The 22,595-nt window shown below is 53.7% G+C and overlaps 1 protein-coding gene across 1 annotated transcript; it reads right to left on the bottom strand.

The window, feature by feature from the left end:
* Nucleotides 1-135: 135 nt before the first annotated feature.
* Nucleotides 136-12,218, bottom strand: LOC100645335. The gene is made up of 4 exons (XM_048409446.1): nt 12,183-12,218; nt 9,026-11,941; nt 2,152-2,345; nt 136-319 (listed from the first exon to the last, which is right to left on the bottom strand). The coding sequence occupies exons 1-2, from the start codon at nt 12,216-12,218 to the stop codon at nt 10,793-10,795; spliced, it is 1,185 nt and encodes a 394-aa protein (XP_048265403.1). The 3' UTR covers nt 136-319; nt 2,152-2,345; nt 9,026-10,792.
* Nucleotides 12,219-22,595: the final 10,377 nt, after the last annotated feature.

Here is a 22,595-nt window from a genome sequence, read left to right as displayed (position 1 = left end):
TCGATCACTGTCCGTCTCGTCCATACTTTAAAGACTCAAGACGATTAATCGCAAGACCGGCAGCTGACCGAGAACGCGTAGACGAACCGTACATTCGCACACTCGCATCCTAGATGGTTAAACGAACAAAAGACATTTTACATAAAATAATGTATTTATTGTAATACCCCACTTCGCTACAGCGATTAACATTGATTTAACACAACTTATACCGTAATTCTATATAATTATGCATTTCCACACTGACACGATGCGCCTGGCTGCGACAGGACTCTGGAACGATCGCTTGCAGCAGCACGCTACGAGACAAATCTGTAAGCTGCAACATCACAAGCAAAATCCTCTTAATGTCATCATCCGCAAACATTTTTCCGAAATTTGGCCGTGGTCGTTCGCGTCCAAGGATACGGGGCTTCCAGGTAGACGATACGCGAATAGTAAGTAAAGGATAAACGTGTGCGGGGCACGGAGTCGGCCAGTTACGAGTCTGAGATCGCCTTCCGGGGGTCCCGAACGGTCCCCGGGTATCTTTAAGCAGAGATCTCTTCTTCCCAGCGAAAGCAGGCGAGGAGGAAAGGGACGGAGGAGGAGGCCAGGGAAACGTTATTAATTGGCTACACGATAAAACAGTGTTAGTCCCCGTTCGCTGTCCTTCGCCGGACCCCCCCTGGCTACTTCTGAAGATATGGGGCCACGCGACTTGGAGGCAAGGATACGCACACGCGTGTCCACGTATCCGCGCCTCCGCCGCGTATCTTCGCGTCGGAGGTCCCGGGTGTGGGAGACGTTCGACGAAGAAGAAGAACGTCGGCCAATTCGAGCATCGGTGTCGCGCGTTTTCCTCCGTCCAATCGAAATTTCGCGAGCTACCGACGTACGTCGATGACGAGACATCCGACGAGAAGACGAGAACGATTCGCGCGGATAAAACACGATCGACGCTCGGTAAAAGGATCTTTGCTACGATTCGACGAGATCGATTCTTACTTACTGCCGTCGTTGCTTTTCGTAGCTCGCGAGAATTTCTCCGGCGTCGAGAGAATATTTTAATTTATAGGTCGCTAATTAAGTGGTAGAGAGTCGAGTGGCGCGCGAGGTAATTAAATTTGGCGCAGAACGAGCGAGAGGAGGAAAGAAACGCGAAAATACGAAAGGATTCCTCGGTTCGCTACCACCCCTGCCACCTCTGTTTCTCTATTCTCTCTCTCTCTCTCTCTCCCTCTCTCTCTTTCTCTCTTTCCCGGTTGCTGTCCGCGTGGTTGGCGCGCGTTAGTTTTTTGCTCGTTTCTCGGTTACAACGCAAATGCCTTGGACTTGCTTCCTCCGGTCTCCCCTGATTCTCCGGTTCGCTCCTTCTCGATTTCTCTACTACCTGAGGATCGGCGGATCCTTTGCGTCGCTCGTTACACAGTCTCCGGTGTCGATGGGGTATATATATCGCGTGTGTTTCGCGTTTCATACCCCTATCGTTTCCTCTCGTCTTGCTTTCTCTCTCAGCGGTACGTCGCAGTTTCTCCCCCCGTCTGTTCGTTTTTTTACAATCGTTGTGCGTGCATGTCGGCCGTTGTTGCCGTTGCCATCGTTGTTGTTGATGTTGATGCCGATGCTGATGCCGATGTTGTTGTTGTCGTTGTTGTTGTTGTTGTTGCCGTTGCTGTTGTCCCTCCCATGGACAAGGGAGCGAGCGTATGAGCGCTATAGGCCATAAGGGCTAACAAGGCGATTACTCATGCCTCCCATAAGAAGAAGTTACAAGCGGGTTCGAAGGTTTATTGCGGCAAATGGCGAAATTTGTACCTTGCTAACGATCGACCGTCTTTTTTGCTCCTCTGCATCGCGGCCCCCCTCGCGGCCGACCTGTCCTCTCCGCGTCCACCCACCCCCATCCCTGTACCGGGTCCGCTATACACGAACTCGTTCTAGTCGACTCGATGGTAATAATTAACGAATCGCAACGAGTTGATCCACGATCCCGCGACTGCCGATTACCCTTCGCCTTCCAGTCATAAATCCCGCTCGCTTCTATCCGCATCCCCCGTGTTCGACCTTCCTCGCGTCCACGATCCCGCTTCCTTTTTCTGCAATACGGTCTTTCTCTAAAAGCCGATGGCAACCGAACTGCGCATAGAATAAGAGAAACAGCTGTCTTACCTCGAATCCGAAGAGAATGAAGGCGGTCCGAGGGTCTGGATCGCGAGCAATCGGCGGACCGCTCGTTCCGCGCGTTCCAAGTGCCGCGAGGACCGTCGAAAATCGAATCCCGGAGGACGACCGCGATGATACTCGGTCCACAGGAGGGATCCACGGGACGATCGACGATCGACGACGATCCACGAGGCAGGAAACTGCAATTTGGTAAAGTGGTGCCTTAGCTTGGGCTCCGTGGGCTGTCGGTGTTGTGTGGCTTGGCGAGGTTGAAGTCGCGGGGCCACTTTCGTGGCTCGTGATCCCCCCACCCCCCTCTTCCCGCTCGAACGCAGCCCACCCCTTTCCCGACCGGTCACCCTTCGGCATGCCCATCCTGCCGACCATCTCTCTCTCTCTCTCTCCCTCTCTCTCTCTCTCTCTCTCTCTGGACTGGCCCACGGCAGCCCGAGAACTCCGCCGAGCTCTAATTAGATTTTAAGTGAGAAATTGAGCCTGCCGGCAATTTTAAGGAAGCCGAACGCGCCGCCTTGATTAATATCATTATGCGTGTTCACTCGTTACATAGTTGGGCCTCGATGGAATTCCCGGATCCGGAGAACCTCGGCCACAAAAATTTCCAACCAACCAACCACGGACCAACTCGCGCCGTGTCTTCTCGATGACGCGATACGGATTAACGAATCAGTTGCGCGCATTTTTTCCTTCGATTTATTCGCATCCGAGGGGATCTCAGGGTCGTACGCGATTGTATTTCTGTGGAGATACGTGGCGCGATAAGAGGCCGCGTTTAATACCGCGCTAACGACGTTTCTTGCCGTGACTGATGATTTCTATCGTGCTGTCGAACGGTAACGAGTAAGCACCGAGCGCCGCTCCGCCGCGAAATTACGGAAAGAGTCAGCTGCTCTAATCCGTCTTGCCTCGATTACCAGTTTTCCCCGAAGCAGCCGCTGCAACCATTCGGTGACGGCCCTCCCACCGTCGCGACACAACCGACGTGCAATTAACGTAATCCGATCGATTACACGTTAGGTTTCCCGTGGTTGGATAATAGCCACGATCGGAATTATTAGGACATTAGCGACGCTAAGTGGCCGACCCGATAATGAACGCTCGCCTGCATTAATCTGCATCCGTGCTGCGCGAGAAAGACGTTCGAGAGCGTAACTGCCAGCTCATTTTCATAATAATATTCCGGAACTTTCGATCGCGTTCAAACAATCTCGAGGACGTTACGCAAACGGACAAACCAACGGAACGCGAACGTAAACGACGAACGAACGAACGAACGAACAGAAGACGCAAATAAAAGCGAGCCGAAAGCATATTTCACAGTGTCGTTGAGAATTTTCGCGCGTTATCTGCCCGGAGCGTAAACAAGGACTCGTTCTCCGGTCTTTACCGACTCGGGAAATCAGCTCACCGCAATTCGCTCGTATTTCCGTTACGGGCCACGGGAGCTATTAATCTTGGCGGTCGAGGGAAACGCGACGTTATTAATTTAAATGGCCGCGACGAAGAACCCGTCGTAAATAAAAGAATCAGCAGCGTCTCTACCACGAGAAGATGAAAAATCTTCTCTCTTACAGCCCAGAGCGATCGGAGCAGGCGGCTCGACTCGTTCGAGTCAACGAGTGTCGCCGGTTGGACGACGTTAATCGACGAGCGAATTCGTCAACCCTCCGGGCGAACGTAATCCTCGTCCGCGTGCGTGAGCGAGTGCGTGCGTGCGTACGTGCGTGCGTGCGTGCGAGCTGCCGTTAGAGACAAAACCGTGGCGACGCGATGCAAAGCGACGGTTAGGATGGCCGGTGGCGTGTCTAGCGACTTCTGCTCTGCTGGCAACGGTCATCCTGGACCGTTCAAGGAGGATGAACTCGATTCGAAAACTGGATTCCAATGCGGCCTGAAAGAGGCCGAGGCCGAGCTAAAAACCGGCGCGATTCCCTTCCGGAGGGAAACATAATAGCCAGCTAGAAACTAGAACGGTGGCGGTGGTGCGTGCGAGCGCGGCAGAGCCAGAGAAACGAGGTACGAGAAAAGGAAGAAGAGGCGCGGCGAGGGATTCCGCGACGGAAAGTAAACGCGATAAAGCAACGCAGCCGAGCTCGGCGTGCAGACGTGCAAGCAGGGGGCCGTCTGGTCGCGAAATCTCCAATCGATAACAAGACAAATTACGCGGGTACTGCTATAATTAAAGTTGCAGTAGATGCGGTATCCAGCGGCGGTAGGCAACGGACCGGCGATATCTTGGATCGCGCAGAATCCGAGAGTCGTGTATCCGCGGTGGCGTCGTGTCGCGTCGCGTCTCGTTGTCGCGATCGCCGGACAAGGAACGAACGGTGCATCGACTCGTCCACTCGGCCTGTCTTTCGGCCGCTTGGCTTTTTCCGAGAACGGATCGGCGGATAGTGGGTACGCGACGGTCGTATCGGTGTCGCGAAGCTGGTTCACGGGCCTAGTATCGAGTCATCGGAGAGGCAACCGGCCGGTGGAGAGCGAGCAACGAAAGAGGCAGAGAACGATCGCGACCAGGCGCGTTCTCGTCCGATGATAAATGATACGCTGAAACGTAGTAGGTAGCACCGAGGAACGAGTCCGCCGATACGGCGCGAAACTTCCTCCCCGCTGGGGTAACAGCCAGCCCGGGAAACGGCCAAAGAAACGAAGACGGAGGAAAGAGCGATCGCGCGGGAGAAAAAAGCCGAGCGAGAGAGCAGAACTGGCCAAAGAGTGGTCCTCGTCCGGTCTTGCGCGTCGCAGTAGCGACCGGTGACCAGCAGCAGCAACGGCAGCAACAACAACCAGCGCGGACCAGTGGCCAGTGAGAATCCTCCGAGCACTCTCGCGAGTCCCGAAGGCTAGAACTCCTAGGGAATTCAAGCAAAACCGGTCCAGTCGGATCCGGAGCACCCGCTGGTCAGTCCAGGCTGCCTACTATCCACTCTACTACCTGGTCTCTAGCTTCTCTGTCGCTCTCGCGAGAGAACACGTCTCTACTCTCTAGGAGAACCTTCCTTCTCTCTGTGTCCGATCTCTTCTCGAAAAATTCTCGGCCGCGAAACTGCGTAAATACACGGGTCGATTCTTGTACGGGCGCGCGATCCACACATCGAACTAGAGATTTCGTCGCGGAGAATCGGTCGAGAGAGGCCAGAAGCGAGTCACCCGCACGTGGTCGCCAACGGACTCCGCTTCCAATCGAAGGTCTCTCTACGCTCCGCCGTCCTGTATCGAACGGCATGCGGTAACAACGTCGCGAGATATTATCTACGCGAGGAGAAAAAGTCGAGCGTCGTGGACGACGATGACGCGATCAGGATGGAACGTCGTCGTCGTCGTCGTTGTCGTCGTCGTCGTCGTCGTAGCAGCCAGCGTTGTTGGGTCACGCCTATGACGAGTCACCGCGCGAACCACCTAAGGACACCTGCCCTGTCTCTCTCTCTCTCTCTCCCTCCCTCTCTCTCTCTCTTTCTCTTTCACTTTTTCTCGCTCTTGATTCGTCTTACTCGAGAGACCGGTACGAACCGGTGATTGTCGACGCGACGACAAAGACTACGCGGCCACCGGGTTTCGCGTTGACCCACGACCCTTCCAACATCGATCCACCTCGTCGATCAGTCACCATTAAATTCCATCACGGAAAGGTGTGTAGCGTGGCACGCACGTGGAGTCCCTGGTTTCGATGCGACCGTTCGCTCCCATTGTCACCTTCCATTGTCGGTTTCTCGCATCCCGCGACTCTCTCTCTCTCTCTCTCTCTCTCTCTCTCTTTCTCTCGGAAATCCTACACCGCGCATCGTTCTTTCCAGCGTAAACGCAGCGGAAATCGTATACGTTCGGTTTTACGATAATCGCGAGCGCGACGTCGCTGTAAAACTTTGCCGATGCCCGGTCTCGAGAACGGTCGTTACGCGTATCGCTTTACAGCGACGCTCCGTTTCGCGACAAGCGACCGCGCGTTATCGCTTCCCGTTAGCGGAGAAACGCGTACAGCGCACGCGGATCCCGACCCGGCCAACCATTCCATTCGCCTCTCGTTCGCGTCGACGTTTATCACGGTGTCTTAATAACTTCGCCGACTTTACGGCGTTGATCACGGCCCGCGAATCGATAACTGGCGCGTATCCAGTTCGCCGTGTGGAAACGGCATCGAGGTGAAATCGCGACGTTTAACGCGTGCTCCGCGATCGTCGACGGTTCGCCGTCGTCGAGGAAGAGCCCGAGAACAGGATAAACGGCGAGATCGTTCGGCGTGGTATACGTTCCACGGACCGGTGGCACGTACCGCGCTTCGATACGACCGAGATCCGAAAAGGATCGTGCCCAACGAACATGCTCGAAGGATTACGTATCCCTCGGAGCTCACCTTCGGCATTCTGGACCCGACTTCTTCCTACTCTCGTCCGTGGGCTTCGTCACCGGCACAGACAGCCGAGACTCGTGCGTGAAAGTTCACGTGCCGTTTCTAAACGCGCCACGAAGCCTCGTTCCTTCTCTCGTCCCGCGTCTCGACCGCGCCCTATCAACCTTTCCTATTCGATCTTCGCCACGAAGGGTTCTCGAGCCTCGGTCCTCGACTTTGCGCCTTTCACGACCAAGGTCGACCAAAGCGCGAAAAGCAGATTTCCCGTTTCGGATAGAAACGGACTCGATCGTTAATCGATGGCGGAAGAGGGCCAGAGAAACGGAGAAGAAGGCAACGAGGGGAACGATGGTAGGGGAGGGGAGAAAGAGAGAGAGAGAGAGAGAGACAGAGAGAGAGCAAACAGCAAAGAAAAAGAAGGACGCGTATCGAGATCGGATAGTTGGGTTGGCTAGCGTGTGCGCTGGTTTTCCAGTTTCGTCCGCCAGCCGGATTACATTCCCGAGATCTTAACGAGACGTAATTACACGGCGAAAGGTACGAAGCGACAGATGCCTTCGGAATATAGCTACTAACACGATAATTGCCGCTATTACGGTCTGAAACGTCGTATTTAACGGCTAAACGCCGTTCGCCTGCTAATCGTCCGGAGAAGCCCCATTGATCGATCGGAATTGATATCCCGCTTTATACGAATCCTTCGTCTCTCTCTCTGCACCCGCTGCCAGCTCGAATCTCGTCGTACGTCGTCGTTCGAGCTTTTCTCCGTACTTTCGTTTTTGCCCGTTCATCGAAAACGCGTACGTCGCCGTTACCGCGATTACGTTGGCTGCAGCGACGCTCCGCTTCGTCGTCGTCCCGTAAAAGATGCCGCCTGAACGAGGCGACGCGCGGGAAATGCGTTTACCTGGCCGTTGGCTGCGCGTAATCCTGTAAGCGCCCCTTATTACGCTTCGCGCGGCCCATTGTCGTTTCGTCTTAACTTCTACGGATTATAAACTGTTTCCTGCCGGGCATTAACGTTTTTGTTGCGAGTTTTCCATCCAGCTCCTGTCGGCTTGGCCGTCGCGAGTCCGGTCTCCCGCTGCGCGTGGCCTCGCTCCCGTTTCGCAGATCGCACACGAAACCCTCGACTGTCGCTTGCTGGAAACGACCGCGTCGACGAACGTGAACGTGCACGCGTCCTCCCGTTCGGAAACGCTCGGAGTCGCGTTCGCAATGTCGTCCGCGACCGTCGCAGCCTCCTACGCGTCGCTCCGCGCCGCTTCGCGTTTCGCTCGCCAGGTAGCCGAAGCAATTTCGAGAATAATAAATAATCGCGCGGCTGCTAAGGCTTATCGCGCGACACCGCGAAAAAAATACTGCCAACTGGCGTATCTCTCGCTTTGGAGCATGGCTGGCCGATGCACGGATAAACGCGGATCCATAATTCCTCTTTCTCTTTTCGCAACGCGCGTACCATCCGTAATTAATGAACACCGTGTAGAATAGGGAGAATTATTGCTCGCTTACGGGCGCGCGCGAGTTCTTTTATGAAAGGGCCCGAGATTGAAATCGTGCCCACGGATGCGCCGCTCCCGCGGAATTTATGCTCGGTCCATAAAACGGAGAAAGGAATGCGTCACTGGACACATGTCGCGCCACCGGTCTTCCGATTCGACGCAACAATGTCGCCTCGTATTTATCACCGATGCGAGCCGTGGAATAAATTGTCGTCGCTTTTAACATCGTTCCGCCGATGCTCGTGTCTCTCTGCAAAGTTTTCGAGATATCGCATTGTCCGGACGAAACTTTTACTCGACGCGGACTATCCTCGACGATGGCTGCGCGATCTACCAGGCACCGAGAACAGTCTCAGCCCCGTTCGTATCAAAAATCGAGAAAGCATCGACGTGACAAATTTTATAATCGCGACAGACACGGAAATTTAAACGCGCGATTAACGCTCTGTGTGTGTGTGTGTATGAAACGGTTAATTCTACAATACCTAAGTCGCGGATAGCGTGTAACGATGCATGTTCTCGCTGCGCACCGATGGTAAAGTTCAAGGCAAACTTCCAATAACTCGAACAAAGACGTTCAGCGGAAAAAAACGTGTGACGCAATAAAGCTCGATGCGAAAAAAGAAGAGTGAAAAAAGCGGGAGCGCGAACTCGACGGAACGTTCATGCGACAAACATGGTCGTAATAACGAGGACGCGATGACTGGACGGACAGGAAAGCGAACGGAAAACGCGAAAATCCCGCGAATACAGCGCCTCTTTTTCGAGAGGTGTAACACGAGCTGCGAACAAAAGCGAAAAACCAGCAGCGGAGACGCTGCGCTCTGGAATCTCTTGCTCTCGTTTCTCTCCCTGTTCCGCCTTCCTGCAAACATCGCGTCTCTTTTCTCGCCTACCGTAGCCACCGCTAATACGACCGGACAACAATGCGGACCCGTCCGCATTGCACGCGTCCGACCGCTAATTCCACGCGTTTCTTTTTTTCGCCCCCAGTCCGTGTTGCTCTTACCGAGTCACACCCTGCCCTCGCCTCTCTTCTGTCTCTACGCGCCTAGCTTCCCTTCTCTTCTCATCCCCGCCCCATCTTTTTCCCGTTCTTCGAGGCGCTCACCCTTCGGACAAGATCTCGTCGACCAACCGTCCCAGTGGCCGAGCCTGGAATTGGATTTCAGGAAGGACTTTTTGCGAGCTCCTTCCCATCTGCTTGGCACGCTTCCGTGTGTCGCGTTTACCAAATACGACGAGAGCTACGAGAGCTCGAGAAAGGAAGTGGAAAAAACGAGATTCGTCTACGATCGTACACCGCCTGGATGAAAATCCCACGCGGCTGATCGAAAGGGAAGGCTGATCCGCGTCTCGAATCGACCAGCCTAAATCGAACCGACGCCACGGAGACACGCAAATCGCACGGCACGTTCTCCGCCATCGAACGCCGATTCCAGTCAACGTAACTCGATTTTCGGACAACTTTCCATCGGTGACAAGACCGGGACGAAACGGTCTCTAGAGCGGTTCCAGCCGCCGAATTACGTTCGACGAACGATAGGGTAGAAACGGTCGTACCGGTTTTTCGACGGCGATTTCCACGATCACCGGTACTGGAGTGTGCGGTCGCTTTTTCCTCGCGAATTCCACGGCCGAGGAACGATAATCGTCCCCCGATAACGATCTAATTCGGGTTTGGCGTTGGTCCGAACGCCATCGGCTCGAGTTCTCGGTCACGAACCCGGTAGCTACGGCGATCGCCGAGCGGATCGATCGCTACTGCGACGAAGAAAGCGCGAGGAGGTCTGGTTGGGAAGGCGTGGAGCATCGGTTCGAATATCGGGAAAGGCGGTAATCGGTGAAACGCTCGGGAAACCGTTGCTCGATCGAGCAATTAAAGAGGGGACGCGCGACATGGATAGGATCCCGACGGGGCCAGAATCGACGTCCTCTGAATACGTAACGCGGCGGCGGGAAGAGAGAGCGTATCGTCGCATCGAGCGTGTCGGTACACTAAATGCAGGCTATCGAGCTGGAGTTTCCCGCAGGTAAATATTTCGTCGGCGTGGCGTGGTTCGACCGACGGGGAGAACGGTCGTTAAATTTGTCAGCGGGCCCGTGGCCGGAATTCGTGCTCCGCAATCCCTTCGGGCCGGTATCGAACCGGCTTCGCTCCGCTTCACGGCGCTCTAGTTTATCGCGCCACCCGATACATTCGCTAGCTCGATAGCGCCGCTCCGCGCTTCCGACTCTTCGTCCCCCGCTTCCCCAAATTTGCATCGCATTTACATCCGATTGCGGCGCAACGCGGGCTGAAAGTGGCCCGAGAGATTCTACTCTCTCTCTCTCTCTCTCTCTCTCCCATTTCTGCCCTTCGAGGGTCAGGAACGTCACGGTCGCGTCTATGAATCGACCGTTGCTATTTCGGCTGACAACTGGCTAGCTCGGTGGATCGCGTTCTCGAAGAGACGGCACGATGATCGCGAATCGCGGAAACACGACGATTAGACGAGCGACACGGATGCGATGGAATTCGACGAAACGTCGTGTGGTACCGTCGACTCACCGCCTACTCGACGATCGACCGTTCCTCGGGATTTCCGAATGAGCGCTCAAGGTAAACCGAGAAGAGTCAGGGTCATAGGTGCTGTTACGTCGGAATTGAACATTATTTTCAGCGAGTGCCGGCCACTTAACTTGGGCGACCGCGTGTGTGCGCGTACGTGCGTGTCATAGGTCCTATTATCGCGGTCACTCGGTGCCGGACGGACCGACTGTACGAGTCTGCCAGCTAAAGTTCGCGCCGCAACCATTCGACCCATTTCGTCTTCCACCGGATAAGCCTGGAACGAGCTTCGCGACGAAAATCGTGTCGACCGCGTTCTTGTCTCTCGGCTCGCAGAGTTGGTCGGTCGGCCGGAATCACGCGACAACGGGAGGACTCTTTAAACGAACCGGTTAGTAGTCCGTTCGATCGAATCGAATTCCGATTAACTGGCGCGGCGACCGCTCGCGGTTTCCGATTTCTCGTTAGCGAGAACCCTCGAGCACCCTCGGTTTCTCCTCGACCTTTGCTCGCGCGATAGAATTTCCTTCCGCGTTTGCTCCAACGAGTTCGTCGACGATGGACCCGTATCGAAGGACGCGCTTCCGCGAAACGACGCGACGAGGAAGATCGTCGAAGCGGATGACCGCCGCGAAATAGCGACCGGAGTGATTCGACCTGCCAGATTTGCGGAAGGTTAAAGCGCGATCGACGCGTACGTATATCGAGCAACTGGATTTTACGAGCGACGAATCGTGTGAATGGCGAGAAGCTGGCGAAACGATACGCGGCATACGAGACGTAGATTCGATCGAGGAACAAACTCGCGATTTCTATCGTCCGGTATCGATTCGTATCGCTTCCTATCGCTGAGTCGACACCTTCTCCTTGACATTTTCCCTCGACACCTACGGACAGGCGAGGTTGGTTCGCGGAATCCGGTCGCCGAGCGACGGACGCGAGGACGAGCCACAGAGTCGAACGAAGTGACGGCGAACGACGAAGTGGATACAGCGAGGGGCTGATGGCAGCGCGAGGAACCGCGTTCGACGGCGGTCCATCAATGGGAAACGAAGAAGGAAGAAACGGAGGATGCGGCGAGGCGAAAGTACGAAAAGAGCGCGCGTCGGCTCGATCGGGGCATCGATAAAATTGAGAATGCACGCGGTCTCCCGGTTTTAATGAATGAACGTCTCGTGGATGCGGTAAGGGGCAGGCAGGAGTGGGGAGGGGTGCGGACGGAGAAGAACGAGCCACTGGAAGGGGGGACGTTGGTACGCGGAGAAACAACACTGGAACGCGGCGCGCACGCCTCTGCCATAGAGGAGAGTTAACAGGCGTTTGTATAACGGCGGGACGTAGCCGGAACGGATAGCTCGCCGCGTCCGTACAGATCTACATAATGTTTATTATGCTAACCTAGGCCAACGCGCTTGCATCAACAAGTGTTATATTATCATTCAAATAAAATGTTTTAATCTGCATACGTTTTATCGGCCTCCCGCGGTCATGCGGAATGTGCCAACGGCACGAGACACGCGTTCCATGCGGACCAGACACGCGCTCGCCCGACTTCTCCCTCCCTCCATCCCTCCAGACTAGACCAGCCTTTCGTCCTTTTAAACTTTTCGCATACCGGCGTCCTTCCCCGATCTTCCGCGCGTCGCGCCATTATAAATCCATCCGGGATCCGCTCGTTTCCGATCGAGAGTCGACCCGGTACAGCTGCAAATTTCTCTTCTGCCCGAAAGCTCGATCAAATTACTCGTCGGCGACTGCACCGTAGATTCGATCGTCTGCAAATGTTGCTGGCGCACGGCAACGCCACCGATAAATATACTCGTCGATCCAATTACCGTCGACGAGCACTCTGTCCGTCTGTTCGGAAAACACCTCGAAACCTCGCCGTCGGGTCGTGCGCGGCTGGACCTTCGAAGCCGATTGCGTCAAAAAAAAAAAAAAAAAGAAAAAAGAAAAAAAAAGAAAAAGAAAAAGAGCGTGACGCGCGATAAAACGCCAGGGGAGGGTGCTGGGTCGGGCAGGAAGCTTTCGCACGAAACGCCGTAATCCGATGGTTAATATCGGTCTCGAGGGTCGGCTTGGCTCTGTTTGCCGGGCACAAAGCGGCACACGCACGAAACGATCGCCTCGACGACAGAGTGGAAATGCACGTAGCACGAGCACGTTGCGTCACGTAAGCGGAAAAGGGCCGTGGACCCGTGGAAAAAAGTCACCGATCGAGCCGCGCGTACCAACTGAAAGCGTGACGGCACGAATTCCGGTCAACGCCGATCCGTGTGACGTATAATGGAATTAAGCGTTCGCGTTCTTGTCGCCGACAGCCAGACCCTGCGAGCAAACGACACGGTCGACGAGAAACTTAAAAACTGTAAAAGTTCGAGAAACGCGTCGTATCGATGGTCGATTCGCGAAAAGGATGAACGAGGGCGTAATAAGATTGCCATATCGGGCAAGCTTAACGCGGCTAACGGCTGATATAATCGAATGAATAATAAACGCGCGAATAACAACGTTGCCAGGGAATCGACGAATACGGTATTTCCAGCGAAGCGTTTCGCCTCGTTCTTAAACATCCATCCAGTTAGGCAAAGAGTCGTGGCGGTTGGATCGTTCGTCGGGCAAGCCCAAACCTAGACGTGGATTCGTGAATCGTGGCGAAGAACGAAGAGGAGGAACGAAGATCGGTCGAATTTCTTTCCCATTGGCACAAGTATCCTATCCTGGGATGGGATATTTCCGTGACACCTGTGTTTTCGTTATTTAGCAATGCAAATAGATCACCGGCGGCGCATTACCATAATTAAATTCAATACTTGTAACTTGTCACGTCATTAACAAAATTCATGCAATCGGTATGGTACGGTTTATTCGGCTATCCGTAGAGCCGCTAGACAAAGTGGAAGCGCCAACAAGCGGGGGAAATTCGACTCGATATTTTCTACGGTTGGCGGAAAAATAATCGTCGGAGAGCAGAAGAGCTGCGCAGAGAACTGAGAGAGAGAGAGAGCTCCTCCGGAAACTGATTGGTCGACGGCGAGAATTAAAGCGTCAAAGATCGGCTGAGCGATAAATCTTTGCGAATGCACGCGAACAAAAACGGCACCTATCGAACGAGAGGGAAGAAGAACGAAGGAAAGAAAAACGAAGGAAAGAAACTGGCCTTGAAAGCGCAACGTAGCACCCCACGCGTCATAGGCGGCCGTAACGTAACGTAGTAACGGTGCCAGAGTGTCAGAGGGCACCGATCGTCGGGTTTCCCGTGAAAAAGTTTCGACGCGATCGGTTGGTCGCGCGAGCGGGTCGAGCGAGCAATTACGCGGGCGTCGCGCGTCGCGCGGCTTCGCGGTTGCATATGTTTTTGGCTTAGTCAGTAGATCGGTGGTGGACGTTTGCCCTCAATTAACTTCATAAGTGAGTAAGAAGGCGTGCGGCCAGCCGACCGACCGCCACGCCGGTTCGCTCCTATTTTACGCGTACTCGCGTGAATTCGACGCGATCCCACCATGCCGAACGGCTGGAAAACCAACAGAATATCGTAGCAGTGAAATCTGTTGCGAGCTTCCCTCTATCGTTGGTCGGCGACGAAACGAATCGAAATTTTGCCGGAGAACCGAGCAGGTCGTTCGACGCCGAGACTGCGACGAGCGTTGGCAGGTCCCGTCGCGATCATCCGCTACCTAAACGAGCGCCGTTCGAGCGGTTTTCGATCGCCGCTGTCCTACGGCCTCGATCGGCTCTCGCGTAGCCGCCCGCGCGCGTGTACGCTGGCGCACACGGACCACGGGGCCGCTGTTTCGACGCGTATAAAAACGGCGTCGTCCGTAGAATCAGCGAGGCACTCTCGCGAGTCACGCCTACGCGCGTGTTTGCCGCTCGCGAGCAACGAACACGAGGGAGAGAAAGCGAGCACCGCGGAGGTGCGACGAAGAAAGGCGAAAGACAAGGGGCAAACGAGGTAAGGAGAGGCGAAGAGAAGCGCGTTTACGTGTGGCTAAACGTGTACTCGTGCGCACGGAGAACGAAGCTGTACGCGCGAGTCGTACAGGTGTACGTTTCGCGAATGCGCGCGTAGGCTCGTTTACTTAGCCAATGCCATACCTGAGTTATTTATCTGTCTTTTGCCCGGCAGCGCCAACCGAGAATGCCTCTATATACGAGCCAACACTCCTAGCGAGCTATGCGCGTGGGTCCGGAGTTGTTCAAGGCCTACCTGCTTGCTTTGCTTCGACGCGCGATCGCTTCTCTGCCTCTCTCTTTCTCTCTTTCCCTCCGTCCCTGCTGTTCTAGCCACTACGCAATATCGTGACACGCGTCGTGAGAAAAACTGTCGGAAAGTCGGAGAGGCGAAACGAGAGGCTGTCCCCGCGTGTCGAAACCTGGTTGTGGCGACTGTCGGATGGCGGAGACGAACGCGAGAACCACGCGAAATCCACGTTCGCGTCGAAAATCGGAACGCGAGGTCCAAACGGATTCGAAACGGTTCGGAAAAACGCGCGAGACGCGATCGAATCGACGACGAGTCGAGTCGCGTCCTCGCTGTAGGAGGAAGACGGAGGATCGCGGAGGGGAAAAGAGACGGAGAGGAATGAAACGCGTTGGGCGTCGATCGGAGGCCACGAGAGGAAATCGTAGCCGGTGAAACGTCGGTCGCGAGAGGTGTGGGTATACCTAAAGGATGGACGAGGCTCGTACGTGGCTCGACGAGCTGTCCGTAGCCGGATTGTCAAGTGACGTCAGCGCACCGGAAATGGAATGTAGGTAGCTGTGCTTATTAAGCTTCGCTGGCAGGCCGGAGAGGAAGAGACGAGCCGCGGGTACGAGCGGAGAAAGAGAAAGAGAGACGGAAAGGAAGAGGCGACGCGAACTAGCACGGCCAACAGCGCGAGAGAAAGAGAGAGAAGGACGAGGTTCAATTGTTTCCTCCGCACACGCGTGCCGCGAGTGCCGCGTGTCGTCGACGTCGTCGTTCCTTCTCGGCCGTGCACGTTCGACCACGGATGGACGTAAGTACGTATACCTACGTCCGTTCGTGAACGACAGAACAGAAACGGCAGAATCGGCGACACCGATCGCGACGATCGGTACGCGACCACGCCGACCGACCACGACCAACGACGACCGTCGGCGCATCGACGGCCAACAACGACGACCGTCGTACGTTCCTAGTGTGGGCATCGGCTATTAAATCAATGCGCCGCTGTCACGATCTGTTCACGCCTCGCTAATGCGTTCGTGGAATGTCAACGAGCCGAGCGTTGCGCTCGCGGAAACTCTCCAGATCGCAGAGAGCTACTCGCCGATTACGCGACGACGCGTCGTAAATTAAACGCGCTTCTAGTTTCGCGGATACGTTAAAAACGACACGGGACGGATGGCTGGCCGTTTTCCGCCAACGTCGTCGCGAACGAACGAACGAACGAACGAATGCAACGACGGCTGTTGTATCGACGACGGCCGACTAGAGACGAGAAAGATTCGAGGACCTCGTGAAAGGTGTTTCTGTAATTACGGTGTTCCGGTTAAGGTCGCGCGTTACGCGCAGCGCGCCTCGAAAGGCTACCAGGTTGCCTCTCTATACTTTTATCTCGACCGACTGTTTAAACCGACGCAACGCCGTGCACGCTTTGCCAATGCGCGCGAGTCGTGGAATGTCAACCGGCCGATTGGTCTGGCGCCGTAAGTCATCCAGGCGAAAAAACCTGTCAGGAAGGACGCTGAAGCTGTTCGAACGCGGATCGGAAAGCTGGATCGCGCGGTGACGACGATTCAACGTCTAATGGCAGTCCCGATCGAATACGTAATTCGCGAGACGATATTTCCGACGTATCGACGAGCCCTTTTAACGAAGAGAGCGTTGGGGGACGAACGGTAACCGCGAATCTGCGGTGTTATACGCAGACGTCACGGTACGCCTATAACGATAATTTCGGTAGGTGTGAACGAAACGACCGTGGCGAGCGAAGGGTTGCGAGCCGCCGACGAGCCGACCGAAGGAGGAACGAGGAGGAAACAAGAACGCTTCCGAGAGCGCATGTCTTGTCGCTTCGAAGGGGGTAGAAGCCGGCGCCTGCGCTTCGCTCCGCCACTCTTCAATTTCCCTGCCCTCGTCTCGCTCTCGCTCTTTCGAGTCTTTCTTCTTTCCCGCTCGCAGCTCCCATCTTCCATTCTGGTTTCAGTACGCCACACTTTCCGCCTCCCGAAGTCGCCTTGCTCTTCCATCACCGTCCTCCGCCTTGCTTTCTATTTCCCTTCCAGCTGCTTTTTTTTTTCTCTCTCCTCGTTCATCGCGATCTCTTCCCGTCCCTTCTTCGGCTCTGTTTATCGTCTTTCTGCCTGCATCGCCTCTCTCTCTCTCTCTCCGTTCCCCTCCGCCGTGCCACGCCGCACCGCGCCTCACCGTGTCCGTACCGTGTCGTTGCGAATCGGCTCCCACCTCACCGACGCCGATGGTTTCACCCCCTTTCCAAGTGGCACTCATTATTCGCGCGTGTCACGCACCGACGAGGTGAAACCATCCGACGACGATTTCCTACTCGACACCTGGTTTCGCGCCTTTTCCACTCCCGCGCCCGTTCCCATCCCTTTTTCTCCTTCTCCGCTCGCCGTCCGATACGCACGGATGTTACGCAAGCCGATGGATTCGCGGGTTAAAGAAAGACCGACTAATCGCGCTGCGATCTCGTTAGGAAGACGAATTCAAAGATCCTCGACGACGAGGACAACGACGACGGCAACGGGGGACCGGTTGGTCGACTCTGTTGGTTATGTCACTCCGCGGCGCAAAAATTCTGTCGCCTCGTTTTGCGCCACAGCGTCTCGAGAGATCCTAGAATCGATAGAGAAGCGCGCTCGCCGGATCGAAACCTGTTCTTAAAATTGATTTAACGGTTGTCCGTTCCAGGCTGGCTCGTCGATTTCCCTCGAAACGCCAACCGAACAAAGAATTCCTCACCCGAGGAAAGGAATAATCACCCCTGCGCGATATCTCGTCGGTTAATCGTACGCTCCTTGCCATGCATAATTAAAGGCAATTCGCGCTTCCACGTAATAATCGGACTCGCGTGGATGCGCTCCGAAGCAGCACGAGCCGAACGTCTCGCCTCGTCTTTCACGCAGGAACCGGAAGCGCGTGTCCGACGGAACGTCCGACCGACTATCATCGTCCGACCTCTTTTCTCTTTCCCATCGAACCGCCTTACGCGTCTTCGTCCGCGGATTTCCGAACGAACCTGTTGCCCGTCACTCGTGACTCGTCGCTCGTATCAACTATCGGTTTCGCCCGAGATCGATCGGTCGTTTCTAGCTTGCGCGCGCGTTCGCTCCGAACCGTACGGAGGATCGTTATAGCTCTCGAGCAGAGAGCGTCGGTAAATCTGCCGAACGACCGACTGGTTTGTCTACGCGAGAACGCTCGATTACTACTTGTCGGGGCTATCGACGATCGTCTGTCCGATTATTAATATTACCGTCCGACCGCGCGAACGTCGCTCAAGTAGCTGGAAGATCGTAACGCGACACCTTTTAGCAACACCTCCCGGACACGGCGCCAGATTTATTCCACGACACGCGGAATAAACTTGCGAATAAAGAGGAAACTCCGACGCTCGGTTGCGAAACTGGAAATCGAACGGATTCGAGCAACCGCGAAACGATAACTGCACGGAGATTTACGAGACGCTCGATCGGGTTCCGAATCGCGATGATCCGAACGTTCGCGTCAACAACGCTGCGAGTCACGCGCGTTTCCCCGAACCAACGTACGACGTGGCTCTTTGCGTTTCACTCGACCGTATCTTTTCTTATCGACGACCTCTTGCGTTCCACGAAATTTCCAGCGTATCCTGAAATTCCAGCTGTACAAAGTATCGTAGTCGATCGACGCGAATCTAGCGTCACGTTTGCTTTGCCAAAAGACGTTGCGCAACGCAGCGAGTTGCCTCGTCTTTCCACCGCCGATTCCAATCGAGCGTCTCGCTTCCGCGAGCAAAAATTGGACCAGCCAGAATCTACCTCCAATTATTTCGCGGCCGATTGGAATCGTGACTACGCGATTGGAAACGCGCTAACTACTCCGTCGTTAGGGACGAGCCGTGCGTGCAATCGTGCGATCTCGTTTCGTCGCGCGGCAATCAAAATTTCGCCGATATAGAAAGTGGAATCTAATCCGACGCGCGATGCTCGAGAGAAAGAAACGCCGCAGTCGTTGCACCGAATCGATCTACGGCCGAGTATTTTTCACCTACGAACGAGAGACGTTGCTTCTTGGGGGAAAAACGATCAACGCCGAGACATTGACGATCGTCCGCACGCGCGCGTCGAGCAATCGTCGTACGAGAAGATACTTTGGAAAACGACGAACGAGAGAACCGTGCGTTTTTCTTGGCCGGCGTGTTACGTCAATGGAAGAAACGAAATCGCCGCTTCGCTGTTCATTCCGCGTCGATCGAACGTTCTTTTCTTCTTTTTTTTTTTTTCTGCATATTAATTATTCGCTTGTCGCTTCACCTATCGGCATGATTAACGGTTACGCGTGCTCGTTTCATTATCCCGGCTGATAATCGTTACGAGAAGGATGCTCACGAGGCGCTTAGCTTCGAAATCGGCTAGCAACTTTTTTCGAAAGTTTCTGATCGATTCGTCCTCGTTCTAACACGCGAGTCGTGCGATTTTGCGAAACCGTCGAATAACACGGATCGTCCAGTGCTGAATGACGCTCTGACGTTGATCGTCCGCCATCGTGGATCGTTCGCTTTCTTCGGGTAAAATGATTCTTGACAAAAGAAGCATAAGACGTGAAGTACGTTGTTGTATTACTTTCATGTTGTTTATTAATTAAAATTCAGTAGTAATTTAGTTTCTGCCATTCTAACAAAACGTCACCACCATTCGCCAGATCTTTATTTTACGTTAATAATAATTAATGTTTAATTATAATAATATACAGGGAGAAGGAGGAGCTGTTTACAGTTTGCGCGCATTCGTGATCGTTTTTACGTTTCGTTTCGATTCGATTCATCCTATGCGTATTACGCGTGATTTGCGTACGATCTTTACATGCTTTTCGTCGTCGGTCTCTCTGCCTTTCTTTCCTCTTCTCTCATACTTCTGCCACTCGTACTCTTTCTCTGCTGCAGACACACGCACGCACACGCACACGCACACACTTTCACGCTCTCTGTTGCACTTTTCACGCGCGCATCTCGTCCTTGGCATAAAATTTCACGCATGTCGCTGAAAACCAGCCGGAAATCGAAGAGCTGGACCACGCTGACGAGCGACAAACGCCGAAATTCGGAATTCTTGCGATGGCTGGCGGAAACGGTGGAGACGCGGGTTAGTCTGCGATTTTCTCCGAACAATCTTCGTCGCATGTCACGCTCTTCGATTCCGTCCGTTTCCCTTTAGCATCGTGTTAGCAAGACACTTTGTTCTATCGTTTCTTCGCACACATCGTTTCTCTCTATTTACAAAACGGCAATCGAACGCAACGCCTCGCGTATCCTGTCGCAGTTTCTCGTAGCGCGGCGTGTCGAGCCGGAAAACAACGCCGATTCGTTGCGCCAATAAAATCGCGTACGTTTAGACACGGTGTCCGTACGATACGACGATCCGTGATCTCTATCCTTTGCCGTGTTCGGTGAAACGAACGATCGAACAACAAGAAGCAAACGCGATCGAGCGCGAAAGGATACGCGCCGCTGTACAGACAATAATTAACAAAACAACCGTACAAACGATTTCGCCCGATTTTTCAACGCGAAATCGTTGGTCGGGGTGCGTTTTCTTTCGCTTCCGTTCGTCCTCGCGTCGCGCCGCTTCGTATCGAAATCGCGGCCTCGCGATGATAGCCGAGGCCGGACTCGGATAAAGCGCCGACACTCGAGCCAGTTGAGCAAATAATCACAGAAACCGTGTCACCGATAACGCGAGTAATCCCGACACGAAACGTCGACTCCGTGAATTGTCGCCTAATGAAGTCGTATTAATCGCGCGGAGAAATCGAAGAAACGACTCCCGGCTCGAGACAGTCTTCTTCCTTTCTCTCTCTCTCTCTCTCTCTTCCTTTCTCTCTCTCTCTTACTCTCTCTCTCTCTCTCTCGCTCTCTCTCTCTCTCTCTCTCTCTCTCCGATCGACGATTTTCGTGAGAGAAACCACCGGCCGGAGAAAAAGCAACGTCTTAACGAGCCCGAAAGATTCGCCCGCCTGTACGAACGTATCATTAGCGGAAACGGGACGACGGATCAGGGAAACTAGCCGCGTCCCAAACGTTAAACGCCTTCTAACGAGCAGCTCGCGCCGTGATCATCGCCACGATTTGGATCAGTCTCCTATACGTACTCCGGCCACTCTGCTTTCCAAACCCGCCGCCCCTAAATAGAGTCGTCGGAACGAGCGCGTTACCTACTCCAGGTTGTTCGTAGTCCGCTGAACGATTCGTAATAGGTACCGGGACGATTTAACGGGCAACTTTATGATTTTTTAAACGTCGTTGGTCGATGTTCCGGTATTCGTAGAAACGTCGATTCGAAGGGTAGATCGGGAAACAAGGTGAAACGAGGACGCACCGGTTGTCCACCGGACGAATTCGAGGCGTTGGGAAATATCGAGGGGGTGGTCCGACCCTTGATCGCGACGAGTTAGACATTCCTGACACAAATCCTACGTTGTTACGCTGGTCGTTCGACCTGCCGTTATATTTTGTCCTTCTACGCGAGCATTCGGAGACGTGGGTGCGTCAATTACGCGGCGAGAAAATTGAACGTATAACAAATTTTATCGAGTGTTCGATCGTAACGAACGCGTTACGACGATGGGAACGTTCGAACAAGCCGGCGAAACGATACGCAGCTTTCGTTCGACACTCGGCGAAAACTGGCGAAGCAAAAGAGAGAGAGAGAGAGAGAGAGACGTATCCACGACCGAGCGAAAATGAAAAACGAGGATCGAACAGACGGCGATTACGTTTTGTAAATACTCTCGCGAATTTTCGGTTTGCAAAAGCCGATGTCGTCGGACGTACGTCTAGTTTCTTCCACGTATCGCGACAACGACGTGCCGACCTTAAAATGTAACGAGTCGGAGACCGCGACGCCGAGACCCGTCGAACCGTATGAAAACGACAACTTCTAACGCCGACGAACGAGTTTCTTGGCCGATCGTACAACGAGAATACCGATTTGAGCGTGACTGAGCCCGCAGTGAAAAAAGTATCGGTTCGACGGGACGCGCGTCACGTGCATTTCGAATTTCGATCGTTCGAATTAAGAAGGACCGCGAACTAGGCGACTTTTTCGATTACGGAGGCGTTCGTTGCGAGGTACGATCGGAAGCAACGGGGCACCGTTGAAGACGAGCAAACAGAGATCAGAGAGCACGGGAGAATGACAGAAAGAAGAGAGGAAGAGAAACGAGAAAGTGCGAAAAACGGAATAACGCGAGAAGCAAAAGAGAAGAGAGAGGAAAGAAGAGCGACCGATGCCCGGCGGCGACGAAAAACGCAAAATTCTCGCTCTGTGCGATTAGCCTCCGGGCAACAGAATGCTGATGATAACATTAATAATAGCGATGTTAATGATAATAATAATAATCGTAATAATAAAGAATAATAATAAATGACAATAAAGACGACGAATAATATAATAACGATAATAATAAAATCATCCTATTAATGATAAATTATAACGACAGGTCTATTGTCCTTTACAATAGTTCTTTTCCCGCGAAACGATTTTTCGACGATAAAAGTCTCGATAACATAATGTAGCTACAACCTCTCCGCATTGCCATATGTTTCTCTCTTATATACATCGACTCTTAGAGCTTCTATATATATATATATATATATATATTTATTTATTTATTTATTTATTTATTTATTTATACGTGTGTATATATACTTACTCTTTATACAGAAGGGGTATTTCATTGCGAGGGGTGTTCTGCTGTCGCTAGGATTCGGCACACGTTTTCCGACACGCGTATTTTCCCCGTTTCACGCGTGTCTTGTCCCTCTTAACAAACTGCTCG

This window comes from Bombus terrestris, chromosome 10 (assembly GCF_910591885.1).
Source record: "Bombus terrestris chromosome 10, iyBomTerr1.2, whole genome shotgun sequence".
Taxonomy (NCBI): Eukaryota; Metazoa; Arthropoda; class Insecta; order Hymenoptera; family Apidae; genus Bombus; species Bombus terrestris.
This window is presented reverse-complemented; position numbering and strand designations above follow the sequence as displayed.